The sequence below is a fragment of the Nicotiana tabacum genome, chromosome 1, assembly GCF_000715075.1.
Source record: "Nicotiana tabacum cultivar K326 chromosome 1, ASM71507v2, whole genome shotgun sequence".
NCBI classification, from domain to species: Eukaryota; Viridiplantae; Streptophyta; class Magnoliopsida; order Solanales; family Solanaceae; genus Nicotiana; species Nicotiana tabacum.
Genome location: NC_134080.1, coordinates 19044604 through 19065694, shown reverse-complemented (window position 1 = coordinate 19065694; position 21091 = coordinate 19044604). Strand labels below are relative to the sequence as shown.

At 39.9% G+C, this 21091-nt stretch overlaps 1 protein-coding gene and 1 long non-coding RNA gene across 3 annotated transcripts; one reads left to right on the top strand and one right to left on the bottom strand.

Annotated features, from left to right (window-relative positions):
- Nucleotides 1–4682: 4682 nt before the first annotated feature.
- Nucleotides 4683–5138, top strand: LOC107762897 (14 kDa proline-rich protein DC2.15-like). Its single transcript, XM_016581294.2, has one exon. It carries the CDS (start codon nt 4683–4685, stop codon nt 5136–5138), a length of 456 nt encoding a protein of 151 aa, XP_016436780.2.
- Nucleotides 5139–9610: 4472 nt separating this feature from the next.
- On the bottom strand, nt 9611–18202 carry LOC107762898 (uncharacterized). 2 transcript variants are annotated; one of them, XR_012704799.1, is made up of 5 exons: nt 17846–18202; nt 11237–11426; nt 10893–11139; nt 9940–10076; nt 9611–9836 (listed from the first exon to the last, which is right to left on the bottom strand). It is a non-coding gene; the product is annotated as an uncharacterized LOC107762898 (long non-coding RNA). The 2 variants fall into 2 exon arrangements; XR_012704800.1 differs by having other exon boundaries at nt 9967–10076; nt 17846–18201.
- Nucleotides 18203–21091: the final 2889 nt, after the last annotated feature.

The window sequence follows — 21091 nt, the reverse complement described above, 5'->3', positions numbered from 1 at the left end:
AAAAGGCTTCGATAGGAAAATGTTGTAAGGGTTAAACGGTCAGATAAGCCGTGCCCATAGGATACTCGAGCCCTAACATCAAACATGTGCGCATGTGTAATCGTCTAATGAGAGAAGTATTCTTCCTTGATGATATCTCATGCTTCTAGAAAAATTTTCTATTTCACACTCTTGATCTATTGTGTAAACAGGCTTAAGGGTCGATCGCAACGGAAGTTCAAACTGCTAACGTTTCGAGACCATAAAACCTCAAAGGCAATCCTCGGTTTTACGGGCCACGACCACCCCACTAGGGGATTGACCCCTCAGTCAAGATCGAAGTAAAACGGAAGATAATCCCAAAAGGCAAGTTCCGAACTAAAAAGGCCATGGCCAAGTTAACACGAATCGTGGGCATCCGAAATTTGTAACAAATACAAAACCCAAGGGCTATATCTACCCAAGTTTGAGAATATTCTGGCTCGGGGACTATCTACGAAGCCTAAGGGCTAACTTTACTTCGAGTTCGAGCAAATCCTCACCCGATCATAAAGCCCAAAGGCTATCTTAACCCAAGTACGCGCATACCTCGAACACTCGGGGGGTACCTACTCGAGTTATCCTAGTTCAAAATCATAAGACCTCAAAGAGGCACCCCCTATATATAGGCCAAGACCATCATACTCAAGGACTAACCTTCCAAACAAGTTCGAAAGATTATCGGGAAGCAAGTCCAAGAGACATACCTGAAGGCTACGGCCATATCAAATGCTACGGCCAAATTAAAGGCTACGACCATATCAAAGGCTACGTCCATATCAAAGGCTACGGCCATATTAAAGACTACGGTCATATAAAAAGGCTACAGTCGAAATAATGCGGCTTGGGGACGTCCGAATTCCGCCATAAAATTAAAGGCCTTCAAATACTTTGAAAAATCAATTAAACTCGGCTACCCTTGAAAAAAGCAAAAAGGGCTTCGATAAAATCGGCCCTCAAATGATTTGAAGGCTTCGATAATATCATCCTTCGAAAAAACCTCAAGAGGTATTCAATTATTACACAAACAAGTTACTAATAAGGTTCTGATACGTCAAAACCCCAAAAAATCCAACGGGTACAAGAAACACATGCTAAGGCGTAAAGAAATTTTCACTAAGTCTTTTAGCCGAAAAGATGGAAAAATTATATGTGTCTTAGAGGCAAATTGGCCCAGTTGAAAGAGCCTAAAGGCGGACCTAAAAGAGCCTAAGGGCCGATCCAAAAAAGCCTAAGGGCCAGTATAAAAAAGCCTAAGGGCTAGCTTTATCTCGAGTTCGAGGAAGTACTCACTCGGGGACTATCTACGAAGCCTAAGGGCTAGCTTTATTTCGAGTTCGAGTAAGTACTTACTCGACTACTAAGCCCAAGGGCTACCCGGGTTCAAGAAAATTCTCACTCGGGGACATCTACGAAGCCTAAGGGCTAGCTTTATCTCGAGTTCGAGCAAGTACTCACTCGACTACTAAGCCCAAGGGTTACCCGAGTTCGAGAAAATTCTCACTCGGGGACTATCTACGAAGCCTAAGGGCTAGTTTTGTCTCGAGTTCAAGCAAGTGCTCACTCGACTACTAAGCCAGAGGGCTACCCGAGTTCGCGAAAATTCTTACTCGGGGACTATCTACGAAGCCTAAGGGCTAGCTTTATCTCGAGTTCGATCAAGTACTCACTCGACTACTAAGCCCAAGGGCTACCCGAGTTCGAGAAAATTCTCGCTCGGGGAATATCTACGAAGCCTAAGGGCTAGATTTATCTCGAGTTCGAGCAAGTACTCGCTCGACTACTAGGCCCAAGGGCTACCCGAGTTCGAGAAAATTCTCACTTGAGGGACTATCTACGAAGCCTAAAGAGCTAACTTTATTTCAAATTCGAGACATTGCTCTCACTCAACTCGAACTCAGGAGTCCCGGTGTCCCGAGCTTGCATCAAATCAGTTTAAGCTTAGCTCAAGGATTAAAAAACCCTCAAGGGGTATTGTATTGATAGATTAAAAACCTAAGGGTTTATTGTATTTTGAGTCCAGTATTCGGACTGATCATTAGAGTTATACACTCAAAAATGTTCACAAATGAAGACGGAATGGAATTTAACACATATCGAAGATGAAGTAAAGAAATTCTTTATATTTATGAAAGATGTTTACAAAAGATATTTACAAAACCCACGAGGGGCCCTTACACAGAAACAAAGAAGCAGAAACAAAAGCCAAGAACCTAATCTACTTTTGGGGCCATATCCTCGAGAGCGGCATCTCCGGGAACCTCCTCATCGGGGACTCCATCTTGGTCTTTGGAGAAAATTGTGGCCTGGTGGAAAACTTGGCTAGTATGGGTCTTATCAACGAAACTATTTTGAAGCCACTTTTTGAGATGTTGTACCGGTGTGGATGCAAGAGTTAGTAGGTGATAATGCCACCTCACTCCATGTAAAGCAGAAGGAATGAAGTGCCATAGGTTGAAGTTAAGAGAGATGAGTGGCAGGGTGAAGTTCGCATATTTTTTGATGCAGGAAGGATTCTGCGCACTTTTCTCGTTGTTTCGAATCGAAGCTTTGAAAAGGGAAACCTTGAAGTAACTGGTAAAGTTGCTGACATGCGACCAGGAGGTCGCGGATTCGAACCATAGAAACAGATGATTAGAGAAAGAAATAAAGAAGGGAAAGAATCAGAATAAATGTGATGATACAGTTTTTTGTTCAACGGAGTAGCCTCATATTTATAGAAAGGCGACGAAGGTTCAGTGGCGCTAGTAGCTGACCAGTACTGGCGTGCATTTGATGTTTTGGGGAAGCGTGCTAACATGACATTTCCAATCACTTCGAGCGCCTACGTCACGGGAATGACATCATCATAAGAGGCTCGGAAAAATCGAGGTTCAAATCGTTTCTTATCATCTTATTCTAAGAAACGAGGGGACTATCTATATACATTAGAAATCGGGGCTACCCGATTTATAGGTTCGAGAGGTCGTCAAAAGCTCGAGTCCAGGTAAGGTCGAGTTCGAGCTCGAGGGACCATATCCGAGTTCGAAGATAGAATGCAATGCCCGGAGATAGGAGTACGAGGAATACCAAAGCTGAGTATGCTCGACCCCGAAATAGCACTGTTATGAATTTGTAACAGAATGAGCTAGATTCATACCATGTCCCCAAGATCATGGCGCAAATCCTGGAATAGGATCGTACGATTCCGTACTAAGCGGTTAGACAGTTGTATCAAGAATATTCCTTGTTGTAAATAGAAAGATACTTTATTTAAGGGTTCCCCTATTATATAAAGGGGACCTCAATCATTTTGTAACATCATCTGATCATTGAGAAAATAATATATTTCTGCCTTTTGCCTACTACTCATCAGAATTGTCTTTGGCTCTACTGCTCTTACTTACTTTACTTTTCTTACTTTATTGCTCTTATTGCCCAAGTCTATCTCGAGGTCTCAAGATTCGAGGTCGCTACTGCTGAGTAACATTTGTTTGATTCACTTGTTTCTTTTATTTCTACTTCATATTTCTTTATTGTTAATTGGTATTGAACTAAATCACATATCTTTAAAACCACAAATCAAATTTAATTGTTACTTGTATTTTCGAGGTAAACACAACTATTGCTATTGCTGGGAAAGATGCTTAATTATACAAATCAACCGCAATAATTCTTTTTCTTGTTTTCCCATCTGGAACGAGAACTTGACACCAAAGAATAGGAATTGATTCTTATCTGATCATCGTTTTTTAATTAACGTCAAAATGTTAATATTTCTGTCGTAAGTACGTATATGCAGGGGCGGAGTTAGAGTATTGTTAGCGGGTTCGGTCGAATCCATCAATTTTAGTTCGAACCTTGTATTTGTCTTAAAAAATCCATTGAATATGTATAAATTATTAATTTAGAACTCAGTAACTTAAAACGTTTAGAATTCCGAACTCATAAGCTTAAAATCTTGGCTCCGCCTATGCGTATATATATATATATATATATATGCTAAGAATGAGCAAAAGCTTGTATGGAAGTCTTGGCTATCCAGGATTTAGGGCTTAATCTTTTTTCTTTTGTCAAATTAAGAAGAACAGTAGCCTATCAGTGTCAAATAATACAATACAAAGGAAGAAACTTCTTGGTAGTGTACAAACCTCAGCCTGAGGCGTAAATTCTGCCATGTCTTCTTTTGTTACATTTACACTAGAAACAGTAGTAGAACAAAACAGATAGCTCTTTACTACTAGCTTCCAAAGTCCAAACTGACCAAAAGAATTAATCTTGATGGGATCCAGGTCAAGCATGTTGAAGAACAATGTTCAAATAATATAATTAATTAAAGAGAATAATAATCTAAGTCCCATGTGAAAATATAGAATGGATAATTTTATCTTTGAGGAAAAAGATAATAGACAACTAATGAAATACACAAAACTACAAGTTTATAATCCAATAATAGTAGCATCTCAAGTTGCATTTTGCCAGCTTGTGTAGATATTCTCTATTCACATGAGCCTCTCTCAATTTTCTTCATTAGTAGGACATAAAGAAGTATTAAATGCAAATATATTCAGGATATTTCCATCTATAAATACCCTCTCATTTTATCATTTTCAAACACCAAGCAAACAGCATTTTCACTTCATTAGCCACATTCAATAGTTGAGAGTGCTAATTAACACTGAAAAATGGCTAAGTTTGCTGCATCCTCCATTGCCCTTCTTCTCACTTTGAACATTCTCTTCTTCACTATGGTTAGTTCCACTGATGTCCCATGTCCACCACCCCCACACCACCCCAAACCCCACCCTACCCCCAAGCCCCACCCCACCCCCAAGCCTACCCCTACCCCCTCTACCCCATCAACCCCATCATCAAAGGGTAAGTGCCCAAATGACACACTTAAGCTAAATGTGTGTGCCAACTTGTTGAATGACTTGGTGCACCTTGTTATTGGAAGTAGCCCAGCCAAAACTGAATGCTGCTCTTTAATTCAAGGACTTGCTGATCTTGATGCTGCTGTTTGCCTTTGCACTGCCATTAAAGCCAATGTGTTGGGAATTAATCTCAATGTCCCTCTTTCCCTCAGCTTGTTGCTCAACAACTGTGGAAAGTATGCCCCCAAGGATTTCCAATGCGCATAAGCCATTTGGTTTTCTATTTTCCTCCAATAATTAATGTTTCTTTCAGTGTTATTGGTATTTTGTATGCTTATGGTTCATATTGCTTAGGGAGATATATTGTATTCTAAAAGGTTAGAAGGAAGGCTGGCCGCCTTATTTTCTATCCGCTGTATCCAATTTAATTTGCATTTGTAATAAATTTGACATCTACTAAGGAGTTTTGTATGTGTCATTTTCAGTCACATATGCCGTCCAAATCGACTCAAACTTTTTAGATAGACTAACTTGTGCTAGGCCAAAATGATCCGCTGATAAATATATGATCAGTCCAAGTCTAGACGGGTTGCATGGACTAAAGTTTCTTCTTCTCTGCCAGTTACTACTACTATGATCAGACATTTGAATCTACATATAATAGTTTCTTTTAACAGTACAGAGAATGATCATGTCTATGTTGGGATCGAAATAATCAGGTGTCATGCGGAAGCTAGTAAAGCAACCTTGAACGACGATAAATCAGAAAACAAAAGAGAAATATATCAAAAGAGACACAACCATATAACGTGGTTCGTGTTTGACCAAAAAGTGTTGAGCTTTTTGCTAAACTAATTAAATAAGAAGATTTTAGGTAAATCTCAGTCAACGATAATTTACTCTAGATCTAAGATAGAAGTAGGTAGTAAGCAAACATAGCACACATAAGATTTGATTGTAATATTGATTAAATCACATTATATAAGAAGAGGATGACGATTTCCATAATGTTGAACGACAATGAGGAATACATAGATGAAAAAGGTCACTAATCTTTAATAATGTAGAACCCCGTACATATGGTGTGGCGAGACTAACGATATATGTTGAAGATCTGAGCTTCCTTGCTTTTTTCTCCGTCATGGAGAGAGAGAAAGAGATGAAGATCTCTCCACTTTTTAGGGAGTATGTCTGTGTATTCATTTGTTCCGCCTCCCCTTGCTTCTTCTTCTCACTTAGTTTATATAATAGATCTTCTCCCTTACCTAACGGTCATTAACCATAGTACTTAAGTCATTTGATTATATTACGGACTAACCCTTGAAATATCGTGATATCCAATTCGCCCCCCAGATATCCTAAATACATGACCTCGGTCGTGGCCGAGGTGTGTGTCGTTACAGGGTGGTATGGATACGACAGTTTCAAGTAACTTCTCACTGTCCCTTCTCACGCCGATTCTTGTATGGTCAGATTTTGACTCATACAGTTAGTCCCTCCGCCCGTTGGGCTCACCTCTTGGTAAGCTCGATGGGCGGACTCTGTTGATTTGAAAATTGAGGGAAATCTGAACGCTTTATACGAGAGGCGAGTACCTTATGGCGAGGTAGCGACTTGACGTTTCGAGAGATGTGTCAAACTGTTACGTCAGTTTAGAATTCCATTAATACCTCTCATGCGTCATTATGGCGCACGCTTTCTATGAGTTGCATCATTTCTCGTGCCCACTTCCATTTTCTAAATAGCGGCGTTTGGGTTTCCCGCTCAGGGCATTCATATGCCTATAAATATGGGAGAATCTTTCATTTGAATATTACCCTTCTCAATCGCTCAAGAGATTCTTGCAGCTCTTCTTCTTTTCCAGTTTCTCATATTTCTGCTTCTGTGAGGATTTGTTGTGACTACTACCTTTTTTCCCTCATCACTTTTGTTTCTTTTAATCAAAGAAAAGATGGCTAGTGCTTCTTCCAACTTCGATAGAGTTGTTGGTGTTTCTTTCAACTCTCATAGAGTTGTTGGTGCTCCGGTGCTGGAAAATGATGTACCCCTAATCGAAGGAGGGGTGGAGATGGTGGAGGATGAGGGTTTTCCGACGGAAGATGAGGTGGTCCCCCGCCCAGGGAAGGCGAGGACCGATTTCAATAGCCCCACTGGAGAAGAGACGGATCTCGTTCCATTTACGATGGATGCTGTAGTGCTCACGGCATTCAGAGCCAAATGGGAGATCCCTGATCACATCAAACTGGTGCCGGCGGATCAGGACATAGTGCATTTACACCGTCCGGGCTACTGCGCATTTTATGCATATCCCTTTGTCATCGGGTACACATTTCCCCTTCATTCCTTGGTGGTGGATTTCTGCCGCTCCTATGAGGTGTATCCGGCTCAACTCTCTCCGTACGCGTACAAGCTTTTCCTTATGCTCATCAAGTACGCGGAGTTGGCCGGCCGAGGAATTTATCTACGACACATGCTTCACCTCTTCACCCCTTTTTTTCTCCGGGGTACGATGATTCACATGCGTCACCGAGGAACCAAGAGTATGGTGGTAAAAATGGACGACAAGGCAAATCGCTGCTTTTGGAAGAGCTTCTTCTGCATCCGAGCAGAGCACGTCGTGTCGAACCCTGCGGGGTTTCTTGAGATATGGAATTTCGCCCGTAGGTCTTCTTCTTTTTACTTTATGCACTTTCTCTTAAGATGGTCGTCGGTCGTCTCCCTTTAATGACCTCGTTGAGGGTTTATTTTTGTTTTTGTAGCCGAGAGAGTACCTCCTCCGCCAGTTGCTGATATTCGCGAGTGGGTGGGCGCGATTCTTCCCCATATGGTGGGGATTCGCGAATGGGCACCTTTCTATGAGAAGTTTGGGCGCAAGCCTCTTGTTGGAGAGTCGGCTCGTTGTGGCCTGTTACTTTGTCCTTTGCTCCGTATTTTCTTTTACCTTATCTTTACTTGATCGAATCTCTTCTCATTGGTAGGTTGGAGAGGAGTGAGAAGGGCAAGGGCTCCTACACTTGCTTTCCGCTAGCCGGCTTCCTCTGCTCATCCCGTTCCAAGGGCAACTGCGGGTGAGGGCACCCAAAGTTCGGTTGCTCGGCAGATCATGCCCGCGGCTAGACCTGTTCGTTTCGATGATGCTCCCCGATCAAACACTCTTGTTCTCATAGTCCGTTCAACGGAAGAACCTTCTCGCAACAGTGACGAAGAAGCACCTCAAAGAGGTAGAGGTTGTCGGAGAGGGCATCTTTGTTTTAGACGTCCTCGAGGGGCGACCCTACTTCAGCGCTATCTGAAGCTGGCGGTGACACCATCCTGGGTGCGGAGGTGATGCCTATTTTGATCATGGAAGAGACCACTGTGGTAGGGGATAGAGTCCGAGGGCCGCCACGATTGTTTCGAGCGGTCCATCGTCATCTCGGCAGGGCCACGCCCCCTCTTCGGCAAATAAGAGGTTAAAGGGCATGGTGGTGGATGATTATGAGTCGGATTCCGACATCGATCTTGAGGACATGAGGATGTTTGAGGAAGGCTTTACCAGGGTCAATGTGAGGGCGGAGGGTCCTTCTCGTATACTCGATATTCCATCGAATTTTAACCTGTTGGAGGACACGGTGGAGCTAGTGCCTTAGTTTGACCTTCTATGTTCTGCCACTGAAAGTGAGTCTCTTCCGGAGATCAATGATTCTGCTTTGTCACATGGTGTGGTCGGGATGGCCTTGAGGGTGAGTTTCCTTTCGCCTTTTTCTTTGTTTTGTGCTATTTTGCTTTCGCTGATTTCTCCCCTCTTTTTCTTTTTATTTAGACTTACATGCTGGAGATTGAGAGTGCTCGCAGGGCCGAGACCAGGGACGAGGTCTTTCTGAAAATGGCCGCGAAGTATCGCTGGTATCGCACCAAGTGCCGTGAGATGCACGCGCAACTTAGGGCGGGCGGTAGCACTCAATCCGTTAGGGAGGAGTTGGAGAAAAGGGATGAGGAATTGATGTGGTCTATCCGCAGATGCAGTGAGCTAGAACAGTTGCTCCATGCAAAAGACGAGGAGCTCAAATTGGGCAAGGAGGTTGCGGCAGAGTGCGAAGACCTTCAGGCGAAGGTGTTGTCTTTGGGAGTTGAGCTTGAACAGAACGCCACTAGAGTCACCGACCTAAGCGCAGAATGGATGGAGAAAAAGGTTGAGCTAGAAAAGAAAGTGGCCGAGTTGGAGAAAGTCAAGGGGGCTCGAGTGTCGGCTTTGGCGAGGGCGGGCGGCGCTGGAATACACTATCCGCGCACTACAACAAAACAAGCTTTTAGTGGCAATTATTTTGGTCTTTAGCGGCAATAAAAATTGCCGCTAAAACTTTTACCGGCGATTAGATAATAACCGACGTATCCAGCGTTGGCAAAGACTTTACCGGCCATCACACCAAGTGTTGGTAAAGAGTCCAACTATTGCCGCTAAAGGTGTATAAATTATAGCGACCAACGTATACTGGAAATTAAATGGCCACTAAAATCCTTCTAATATTTCATAGACCATACAATTAGCAGCCTATATTTTGCCGATAAAACCCATTATATTACCAATAAAAGAAGACTTTCTGATAGTAATTATAAGGGCCGGTAAAAGATATCTTTTAATAAGTTTCCTTATTGCAAAGTTAAGAGAGTTTTCCCAATATTCTTACTGTCAATCATTCCTATTTATATTCAATAATAATAATATTATTAATACTAAAAACATGATAAATTTCATCAAATTCACAACAAACAAAAATAACTATTAATCCATAATATCGAAAGTGTCAACACAACAGAAAATAAATAAATTATTTGGATCCAATAGCTAGTGTCATTTTGTGCCTAAAAACTAGTGTATCAAATAGCTACTACACTACACAATATACAGCGTATAAAAATTTCTTCAAACTCTTGATCAAACTGAAGTCTTCCACTTGTCAAATTTTGAATATCATGGTGCATGACCTAAAATGATATAATAAAGTAAATATTAACATGACTTAAGTAATAAAATATAGTCCTATATTTTTGAGTGATAACTTAAAAGTAATATTCAAAAATTATACACCTTTTACAAACAAGCTATTTGCAGTACCCGTAAAATTAAGAGCCATGTGATTTGCTAATAGAGCTACTTCGTCACGAAGATCCCAGAAGTCTTTACCTACTCTCATCACTCTCTATAGAAGTGATCTGAGCTTTCACCTGCAATTATCCAAACAGAAGCCAAGACTTAAATTTAGTCTCTTGCATAAACGCACAATATACAAAATCCATAACAAAGAAACCAAATGTAAATCATGAGAGTCATACAGGTGAATAACAAAGTGAAAATACTGAATTTTGTGTATATACCATGAGATTTGTTTCTATAATGTTCCCATATCCCACATTAAATTTAATAAAAGCACTTGATTGATATTTCTCTGCTAACATCCACTGCCTAGAACCACTGCTAACATCCACTGCCTAGAACCACTCCACCAAAGAAATTTAAACCATAACAATTTTACAGAAGTAACTTGGCACATGGTTACATATATATCAAAAAGACCAAATTCTGATAAATCTGTCTCTGCTCTTCCCAAATGCAGAACATAAATCCTCATTTCTCTTTGTTGTTGGGACCAATTGTATTTCAGCCATTATGGTATGCAGACAACATCCCATTGTATGATTAAGATAACAACAACAATAACGTGCCCAATATAATCCTACAACTGAGGTATGTGGAGTTTAGGATATACGCAAACCTTTTCTCTACCTTGTGTGAGTTAAAAGAGGTTGTTTCCGATAGATCCTTGGTCGTTATATGATTGAGAATTACAATCAAATGCAAATCTCATATCCAAATACACATACTAAAATAGAACTAGCTTGTACTACTAGTCCACAACGATACGTAAAGAATATAAAACATGCTCCTAGAGTATGAATCTCACTCATAACAGGAGCATAACACCAAATTTAAACAAAATAAATAATATAAATGACAACATAGAGAAGTGTTGTAGCTCTTACTAGTCAAAATCTCAAGTATGATGACGTTCTTTTTCATCTCTATCTTTGTCCTCTCTCTCTCCCTTCTGTCACTTTGATTCATGTGATTATCTCTGTGATGACAACCATGATCCTTCTCAATGTACCGATCTTTGCATTTATCCTAGTCCCAATCCTTATAATGCACTTTCTCCCTATCCTTTGCGCTGCTTCTTGATGAGTCCCTCTCTTTCTCATAGTTATGAAAACTATGTTGGAATAAGTAGAACTGTAAATAAGGAGTTATATTGAGGAAAATCATATCAATTAAGACTTGAAATTGAACAAATGAAATAAGCAAAAGATTAGGACACAGAAACTCATACTTAGAGAAGCAAACATGACTGGCCAAGTAAGAATTCCCGCATTCTGAAAACCCAAGGGCAGTCCCTCTGCAAGCTTAGCTTTAACATTTTCACAGATCTATTTGCAGATGCAATCCACTATTCTGCTTCCAATCACTGTGCTTAAGCCGAATAAGGCTTTGTATATTCCAGATATGATATTCACAATCACCTAGAGAAGTATTTATGATTCATATCTCATCAAGCAGATAAAAGATTCATTTGAACAATTAAAGACTGTTTGAAGAAATAAACTTTAAATGGCTCTAAGATAATCACGAATACACATAATCAAGATAAATGTTACATTCTATCATAAGCTTAATGCTAACAGAATTTGAAAAATCAGAGCTTTCAATTTTTGTTTTTCTCTTTTCTCTTATTGTTTGATAAAGATGGCATGCGGACCAGCTATACAGCCTTTGGGATGACATATGTTGAGTGTTGTAGTAGAATTCGAACCTGAGATCTCAAGAATTTTCTCCCATGTCTCAACTACTCATTTACCTCTTAAAAGAAATTGAATAAAAAGAAAAAAAATACATATTATAGGTGAGAATAAGGATCATGTCACATAGAGAAACCTAGTACTTGTAATCATCGGGTGCATTTCGAAAGATTTTGGGTTATCTTAACTGGCTTGTCAAGAAAAGATACAAGAAAATAGTAAAACTTGCATAAAGTCTATTTAAAAACTAAATAAGTCACGTAACAATGTTAAAACAATAAATTATCTATCAAGAGTATCCATGGAATCCCAAGTTTGTCTATAGATGATGGAATAGATTTCATCTCACCCGAATTGCTATGTACTTAAATGGACCAAATAATCAATCCCATCCAGAAAAGAACATTTGATGCTAATGTCTTACAGATCTAACACTTTAAGCACCTTAAATCTTTTCTGATAAGGCCTAAATTACTACATGATCCGGCATGATCATCAATAGCAGCAATGACTAATAGAGAATATGCTCGTCGACCAAAACAATTTGAGGATATACATTGAATCCATTTTGAATAAATTTAGAGCCAGCGATGCAAGTGTATTTTCAGACACAGAGAACTGGAATAATCAGAGCGAGCAGAATATTGATCAGAGCATACTTAGACAGTACCTTGGCTCTGATATCAATTGTTGCGGAAGCCAAATGTATATAGTGTGAATAAGTCACAACTACAATACCAAAAATTATGACAGCCACCAAATAATAAATAAGACAATAAAGCAACAATAAAGGGAACACCAGAATTTACGAGGTTCGGCTAATTTTGCCTACTCCTCAGACACAACCAATATTTTATTCCACTCCAAAAATACAAGTGAAATAATACTAAAGAGAGAAGATACAAATGCCTTAAACAGATGAGAAGACAAATGAGAGGTGTTTTTAAATCCTAAACATTAAGCCTTCTTTTATAGGGGGAAAATCCCCCCAACTCTTCTTTTCCCACCGATGTGGGACAAAAACATTTGCCAAACTTAACAAATCTCCACCTTGGCAAAATTCCACATCTTCAATTTTCTCTCAATAACAAATTTTGATTGTGTCTTCATCTTCAATCTTCAGTTTTCAACAATGTTGATCAAATCCAAACAATGTTGAAACTTGATCGCAGTCACCACCTTTGTCAGCATATCAGCAGGATTCTCCGTAGTATGAATTTTCTTCACTGTGACTCCTCCTTCTTCTATGATTTCTCGTACGAAATGATACCAAACATCAATGTGCTTCGTCCTTGCATGATAAACTTGGTTCTTCGCTAATTGAATAGCACTTTGACTATCACAAAAAATTGTGATACCTTTTTGTTCAACACCAAGCTCCTTTAGCAATCCTTGAAGCCAAATTGCCTCTTTCACAGCCTCTGTAATAGCCATGTACTCTGCCTCTATTGTAGACAAAGCAACTGTTGACTGCAAAGTAGACTTCCAACTAACTGGTGCCTTTGCAAAAGTAAACACATAACCAGTAGTTGATTTTCGTTTGTCCAGATCACCCGCAAAATCTGAGTCACAATATCCAACTACAAACTGATTGTCTTCCTGCTCAAAAACTAACCCGACATCCAGTATTATGAATATACCATAGAATCCACTTCACAGCTTGCCAATGCTCCTTCCCTGTATTGTGCATATATCTGCTAATAACTCCAACAGCTTGTGAAATGTCAGGCCTTTTGCAAACCATTGCATACATCAAGCTACCAACAGCATTTGCGTATGGTACCTTTGACATATACTCTCGTTCAACTTCATCCATTGGCGACATAGTAGTACTTAGCTTAAAATGGGAAGCAAGTGGAGTACTAACTGGCTTAGTCTTGTCATCTATGTCAAAACGTTGAAGTACTCTCTTCAAATATTCCTTTTGAGATAAACAGAGTTTCTTTGAACGTCTATCTCTAATTATCTCCATGCCAAGAATTTTCTTTGCCTCACCCAAATCCTTCATCTCGAACTCCTTCTTCAGTTGAATCTTCAACTTATCAATTTCTTCCGAATTCTTGGAAGCTATCAACATATCATCAACATATAGGAGAAGATATACAAAGGAACCATCTTTAAGCTTGCGCAAATACACACAATGATTGTATTTGCTTCTCTTGTACCCTTGCCGCAACATAAACTCGTCAAATCGCTTGTACCATTGTCTAGAAGATTGTTTTAATCCGTACAACAATTTTTCAAGTTTGCATACCATATTTTCTTTTCCTGCAACTTTGAATCCTTCTGGCTGATTCATGTAGATTTCCTCCTCCAAGTTTCCATGTAAAAATGCAATTTTTACATCCATCTGAACTAGTTCCAAATCCAATTGTGCTACCAAAGCCAACATAATTCTAATGGAGGAATGTTTTACAACTGGAGAAAATACTTCATTGTAATCAATTCCCTCCTTTTGAGCATATCCTTTGGCCACCAATCTTGCTTTGTAGCGAACATCTACTTGGTTAGGAAATCCTTCCTTCTTTGCAAATACCCATTTGCACCCAATTGCTTTCTTTCCCTTCGGGAGATTGGTCAATCTCCATGTATTATTCTGATGAAGGGATTGTATTTCATCATTCATGGAAATCCTCCATTTATCTTCTTCTGAACTTTGGACAGCGTCTTTATAAGTGGTAGGAACATCATCAGCTACAATTGAGGTTGCACAAGCAACCGTCTCTATGAAACGAACAGGTTTCGTTATTGTTCTTTTTGGCCTGCTGGTTGCTATTGATTCAAGTTGTTGTTGAGGTTCCTGAGTTGGAATCTCTTCACTGGCTCTCCTTCCAGAGGGTAATCTTCATTTGTTTCCTCCTTTGCTTCTTATGTAGGAAAAATAAATTTTCCCTCAAACTTCACCTGCTTAGAAGCACCTTCATTTTGTTTGGTATCTTCTGTTACCTTATTTACCATAGCAGATTCATCAAAGGTAACATCCCTGCTGAATATTACTTTCTTTGTCATAGGACACCATAAGCGATATCCTTTGACTCCAGAAGTAATTCCCATAAAAATAGCCTTCTTTGCCCTTGGATACAATTTTGACTCTGTCACATGATAATATGCAGTTGAGCCAAACACATGCAAAGAGTCATAATCTACAGTAGGCTTTCCATACCATTTTTCAAATGGTGTCTTGCCATCAATAGCAGTAGATGGTAGACGATTAATGAGGTGGCATGCATATGTAATTGCCTCAGCCCAAAATTCTTTGCCCAAGCCAGCATTGGACAACATACATCGTACCTTCTCCAGCAAGGTCCGGTTCATACGTTCTGCCACTCCATTCTGTTGTGGTGTATGTCTAACAGTGAAGTGTCGGACGATGCCATCATTTTCACAGACCTTATTGAAATGATCATTTTTGTATTCACCTCCATTGTCTGTGCGAATACACTTGATCCTCCTGTCTGTTTGATTCTCCACCATCGTCTTCCATTTGAGAAAAATTCTCAGCACTTCATCTTTGCTTTTCATTGTATACACCCACACTCTACGGGAAAAATCATCAACAAAGGTTACAAAATAGTGCTCCCCACCCAATGAAGGTGTTTTGGAAGGACCCCAAACATTAGAGCGTACATAATCCAAAATGCCTTTAGTATTATGGATCGTTGTACCAAATTTAACCCTTGTCTGTTTCCCTTTGACACAATGCTCACAAAACTCCAAGTTGTAAGCCTTTACTCCTTTTAACAATCCTTGATCTGATAGAGTTTTCAAGGATTTTCCTCCAGCATGTCCCAAGCGCATGTGTCATAGCTTGGTTGTTTCTGCCTCTTTGTCGTCACTGATGTCACTGTTGTTGTCCCAATAACTGTATTGTCACGATAGCGGTACATATTATTATTCTTCCAATTAGCCTTCATTACCACTAGTGCACCGGAGCATACTCTCATCACTCCATTTTCTGCAATGATTTTGAACCCTTTTGATTCTAGGGCTCCTACAAAGATGAGATTCTTCTTCAAATCCGGTACAAATCGAACATTTGTTAATGTTCTGATCATTCCATCATGGTTCCTTAATCGTATTGAACCAATGCCATATGAGGTAAGAGGGCTGTTATCCGCTGTGTGGATGACTCCATATTCTCCTTCTTAAAATTCCACAAACCAGTCCCTGTTGGGACACATATGATAGCTACAAGCCGAGTCCATCAACCATATGTCTGATGATGTTGATGACTCTGTTGTAACTAATGAGAAGTCTAGCTACATTTGAATCCATAATGGCCTTTCCATTGTTATGTTTGGCCTTATTCTTCAACTTCGGACAGTCTTTCTTCCAGTGCCCTTTTTCTCGACAAAAGGCACATTCATCTTTGCTGGGTCTGGATCTTGACTTGGATCTTCCCTTCTTTGTCCTCGTTTGATTTTGAGGACAACCCCTCACAAATAGTGTTTCTCCTTCTCCGCCCTTCTGTTTTTCTCGTTTTCTTTGTTCATAGCTGTACAAAGCCGAACAAACTTCTCTGAGAGAAACTTCGTCATTTCCATGGAGTAGAGTAGTTTCAAGGTGCTCGTACTCATCAGGAAGTGACGTCAACAACATCAAGGCCAAGTCACCATCATCATAAGTTGTATCCATATTTTGCAAATCTGTGACCAACTTATTGAAACTGGTGATATGTTCATTCATCGTGGTACCAGGAACATAGGTGAAGTGAAACAGTCTCTTCTTCATGTACAATTTATTTTGACTGTTTTTCTTCAAAAATTTATCCTCCAGTGCTTTCCATAATTTACTTGCAGAAGTTTCCTTTGTGTATGGATATTTCTGCTCTCTAGCAAGGTAGGATTGAATGGTACCGCAAGCAACACGATTGAGAATCTTCCAATCTTCTTCTCCAATAACATCTAGTTTCTTTTCTTCAATGGCCAGATCTAGCCCTTGTTGAAAAAGGACATCTAGAACCTCGCCTTGCCACATCCCAAAATGTCCGGACCCGTCAAATATTTCTACCACAAATTTCGCATTTGACACAATTCTTGTCATAAGCGAAGATGTCAATGATGATGTATTGTTGACACTTGATGTAGATTCTTCTTGTTTATTGTCTCCCATATTTGACACAAATATTATTTAATAGCTGACGATATAAATCAAGATTATTTCCTTTCTAATGTAGAAGATCAGACTAAGCTGCAACCACAGAGCATACTTAGATAGAACCTTGACTTAGTTACCAAGATAAATCTTTTCTGATGTGGAAGATCAGACTATGCTGCAACCACAGAGCATACTTAGACAGTACCTTGGCTCTGATACCAATTGTTGCGGAAGCCAAATGTATATAGTGTGAATAAGTCACAACTACTATACCAAAAATTATGACAGCCACCAAATAATAAATAAGACAATAAAGCAACAATAAAGGGAACACCAGAATTTACGAGGTTCGGCTAATTTTGCCTACTCCTCGGACACAACCAATATTGTATTCCACTCCAAAAATACAAGTGAAATAATACTAAAGAGAGAAGATACAAATGCCTTAAATAGATGAGAAGGCAAATGAGAGGTGTTTTTAAATCCTAAACATTAAGCCTTCTTTTATAGGGGAAAATCCCCCCAACTCTTTTTTTCCCACCGATGTGAGACAAAAACATTTGCCAAACTTAACATAAATGAATTGTTTAGTGTGATAATATGAAAGGTTGTAAACAAGAAAAAGGACATGATAATACGAAGTTCCTTGGCTATCTCCTTCTGAAACATCTTATTGGTAAATACATGAATAAAATAAAATATGCATTTTTCAAAGAAACCCACAAATCTTGACTGATATTTTGAGACCATTGGAATCAACAACCAAGATATATACTTATAAATTCTCATATTAAAATTGAACATTGAAAGGATAGTAATAACAAAGAAGAAAAGAAAAAAGCACTATGTATAGAACAATTCAAGTTCTAGCAAGATCTACTTCAATAATTCTCACCTAAATTAAGCAGCATTTTGAGCAAAATCCCCAATAATATAGCAATTATCAACATCTTTGGAATTCTAGAAATTAAAATATCAAAAACTAAAGGTCCTCCCATTTCAATAGAAAGTACATAGTGATGGAAAAATAATAATTTAGAAAATACCTTCCCGGCTTTCTCCATCACTTCCCTCGTCTGCTTCTTCCTCTATAATACAAAAGGACAGCCAACGGACCTAACTTCCTTGAGAGTGGAAGAAGAGGCATTATTGTCTACTAATGTGGTTTGTGAGAAAGGAAGGACAGAGAAAAGGTGCATATGAGAGGTAGTTAGCATCCATGGTTGCTAATGGCCTTCACCACGACGAGAAATAGGTGATATGTGGAGATAAATGTGAAGGGTGAAAAAGATAATCTGTGAAATCAATATTTTAAAGAGGGAAAAGTTTGATTTTGATGGGAAAAAAAAGTAAATGAGGGAATCTAAAAAAATTGGAGGTAAGATGAAATAATGAAAGCGGCTTCCTAATGTGTTGCATAGATTATACTGACAATTTGTCTCAATTGCCAGAGAAAATAACTTATTCCTAGAAAATATTCATTTACCGATAAATACCTAAGTTTAAGAAATAGATTAGTGGTAATTAACTAATCGTCAGTAAATAATTGTCACTAAAAGCTTATTTTCTAGCAGTGCGCGTCCTTAGGTCTGAGCAGACGAGAGGGCGACAGCCACAGTGAGGGAGGCACGGCTCGAGGAGCGGATCGATGAACTTGATCGAGATGCTTCGATCTTAGAAGATAGAGTTACGGCTCTCAAGGTTGAGTAGGCGCAGTTGTTAGCTCAGGCCCGCCCTTATGAATCTGCCCCTGCCGCTGTCCCCCGCCGCTTGTATGAGCTATGGGTTCATGCCGAGGCCCAACGAGATATATATAAGGGCTTGTGGGAGGTGGGGAACGTTTCTGAGGCTGCTTTTGAAGATGCTCGGGCGAAGGCACGCGAGGCTCGTCTTGCCTGCGGTTATGACCCTGCGACACCGGAGGCCGGTGAGGGTGCTGAGATCGAAGATGGGCTTCCTTCTAATAACGATGATGCTGGGGAAAATGGCGGTGGAGATGACACCGAGTGAAAATTTGTTGCAGCCTTTGTACTTAGTTTTTTTTTTGTTCTTTTTTTATTTGTTTTCATCTATTTCTTGTGGGGCCCTTTTTGGCCTTTTGTAAGGCGCAGCTATTGCGCATGTACATTTGAGCGAGGCCAATGGCCATAAGGGTGTAAATTTGAACAAAGTCGAAATCGTAACCCGTTGTGAGTTCGAGCAAGGTCGAACTTTCCTTTCGCTTGGTGAAGGCCGATGGCTGTAAGGGTGTAAATTCGATCGAGGTCAAAATCGTAACCGTTGTGAGTTCGAGCAAAGTCGAACTTTCCTTTTTCTTGGCGAAGGCCGATGGCTGTAAGGGTGTAAATTCGAGCAATGTCGAAATTGTAACCCATTGTGAGTTCGAGAAAGGTCGAACTTTCCTTTCGTTTGGTGATATGCGAGCTTGGTGGGATTGTGAGATTTGCATGGTGCATTACTTTTATTGGAGAACATTACACGTTGCTGCATTATTTATGCGTGCGTCGGAGTGAGTCCCGATTTGTTCAATTTTGCTTTCATTGGAGAGTACTGTACATCGGGGTGAGTCGTGGTTTGTTCAATTTTGCTTGTATTGGAGAGTACCATACGTCGTGGTGAGTCCCGGTTTATCTAGTCCCTTCTTTGGTGGGATGGGCGATGAATTTTGTCGCTTGTGCTTCTGGACACCCTGGAATTTGATTAATTTCAAATGCAGTTCGGGCGTGATTTATAATATCTAATCGGCTGAACCGGCAAAGGATTGCCATGGCGGGCAGTCGTGCAAGTTTTATTTTTTGTGCTTATGTTCTGCCTGTGTTGGAGAGACTGTTCCATGGACTCACCGGCCCGTCCCAGGTCTATGGAAATTTCCTTAATAATACCGTCTCGTTCTGAGTGTTTGTCGTTATTTGTAATATGGCATGGTGTGGAGGGTCTGGCTCGACCGTTGCTTGCGGGACGGTATGGTGCGGAATGTTGTCCTGATGTGTTTGGTAGCGCTTGTTCATTGTTCGCGCACCTATGAGAATGCTCGTGTTCCTATCTCGATCCAAAAAAGAAAAATGACAAGTTAAGCTCAAACGAAATTGCTTGTTACCTTGACGTGATAAGTCGATGAAGGGCGTGAATTCCTTCTTCAGATTCGGTAGCTTCGCGTTTGGCCTCGTCGCTAGTTGCATCTAGGCTTATGGGCTGAACATACTTTACCCGTTGGGATCTCGCGCTCGGGTCCTGGTCCGATTCCGTATTTGGTGTGCGCAAAAATAAAGGAAACATAAGTTATACTCCATACATAAATTACTTACTGTGCATATGGGTGCAAAAATAAGGTAGGATAAGCTAGTTATTTCAAAGAATCACATTAGGCTATCGCCCTTCCCTAATAGGAGGAGGCATAGATCGATATGCAACTTTAATATATAGAATAGGATTGCGAACGTGCTAAGTGCATAGTGGCCGTAATACCATTTTGTGTACTCGTAAGACGTACCAAACCCGTCGCTACAGCGAGACACGAATTTTGTGTAGATATCAGACATAATTTCAATTTCATGCAAAGATCTGACTCTGATTGGTTTGGTTATTTCAAAATCTTGTCTACCACTTTTTCAAGTTGGTATTTATACGGAGATGGTGAGGTCATGACAACTGGGAAGTGATATTCTGGCTGGCTTTAGATCTAGAAGAAACTAAATTTTTGGCTAAGAAATCCTCACAGATGGCGCCAAATTGTTTGACCAAAAAGTGTTGAGCTTTTTGCTAAACTAATTAAATAAGAAGATTTTAGGTAAATATCAGCCAATGATACTTTACTCTAGATCTAAGTTAGAAGAAGGGAGTAAGAAAACATAGTACACATAAGATTTGATTGTAATATTGATTAAATCACATTATATAAGAAGCGAATGACGATTTCCATAATGTTGAACGACAATGAGGAATACATAGATGAAAAAAGTCACCGGTCTTTAATAATGTAGAACCCCGTACATATGGTGTGGCGAGACTAACGATATATGTTGAAGATCTGAGCTTCCTTCCTTCTTTCTCCTTTATGGAGAGAGAGAAAGAGATGAAAACCCCTCCTCTTTTTAGGGAGTATGTCTGTGTATTCATTTGTTCCGTCTCCCCTTACTTCTTCTTCTCACTTAGTTTATATACTAGATCTTCTCTCTTACCCAACGGTCATTAACCATAGTACTTAAGTAATTTGACTATATTACGGGCTAACCCCTTGAAATGTCGTGATATCCAATTCGCCTCCCAGATATCCTAAATAAATGACCTCGGAC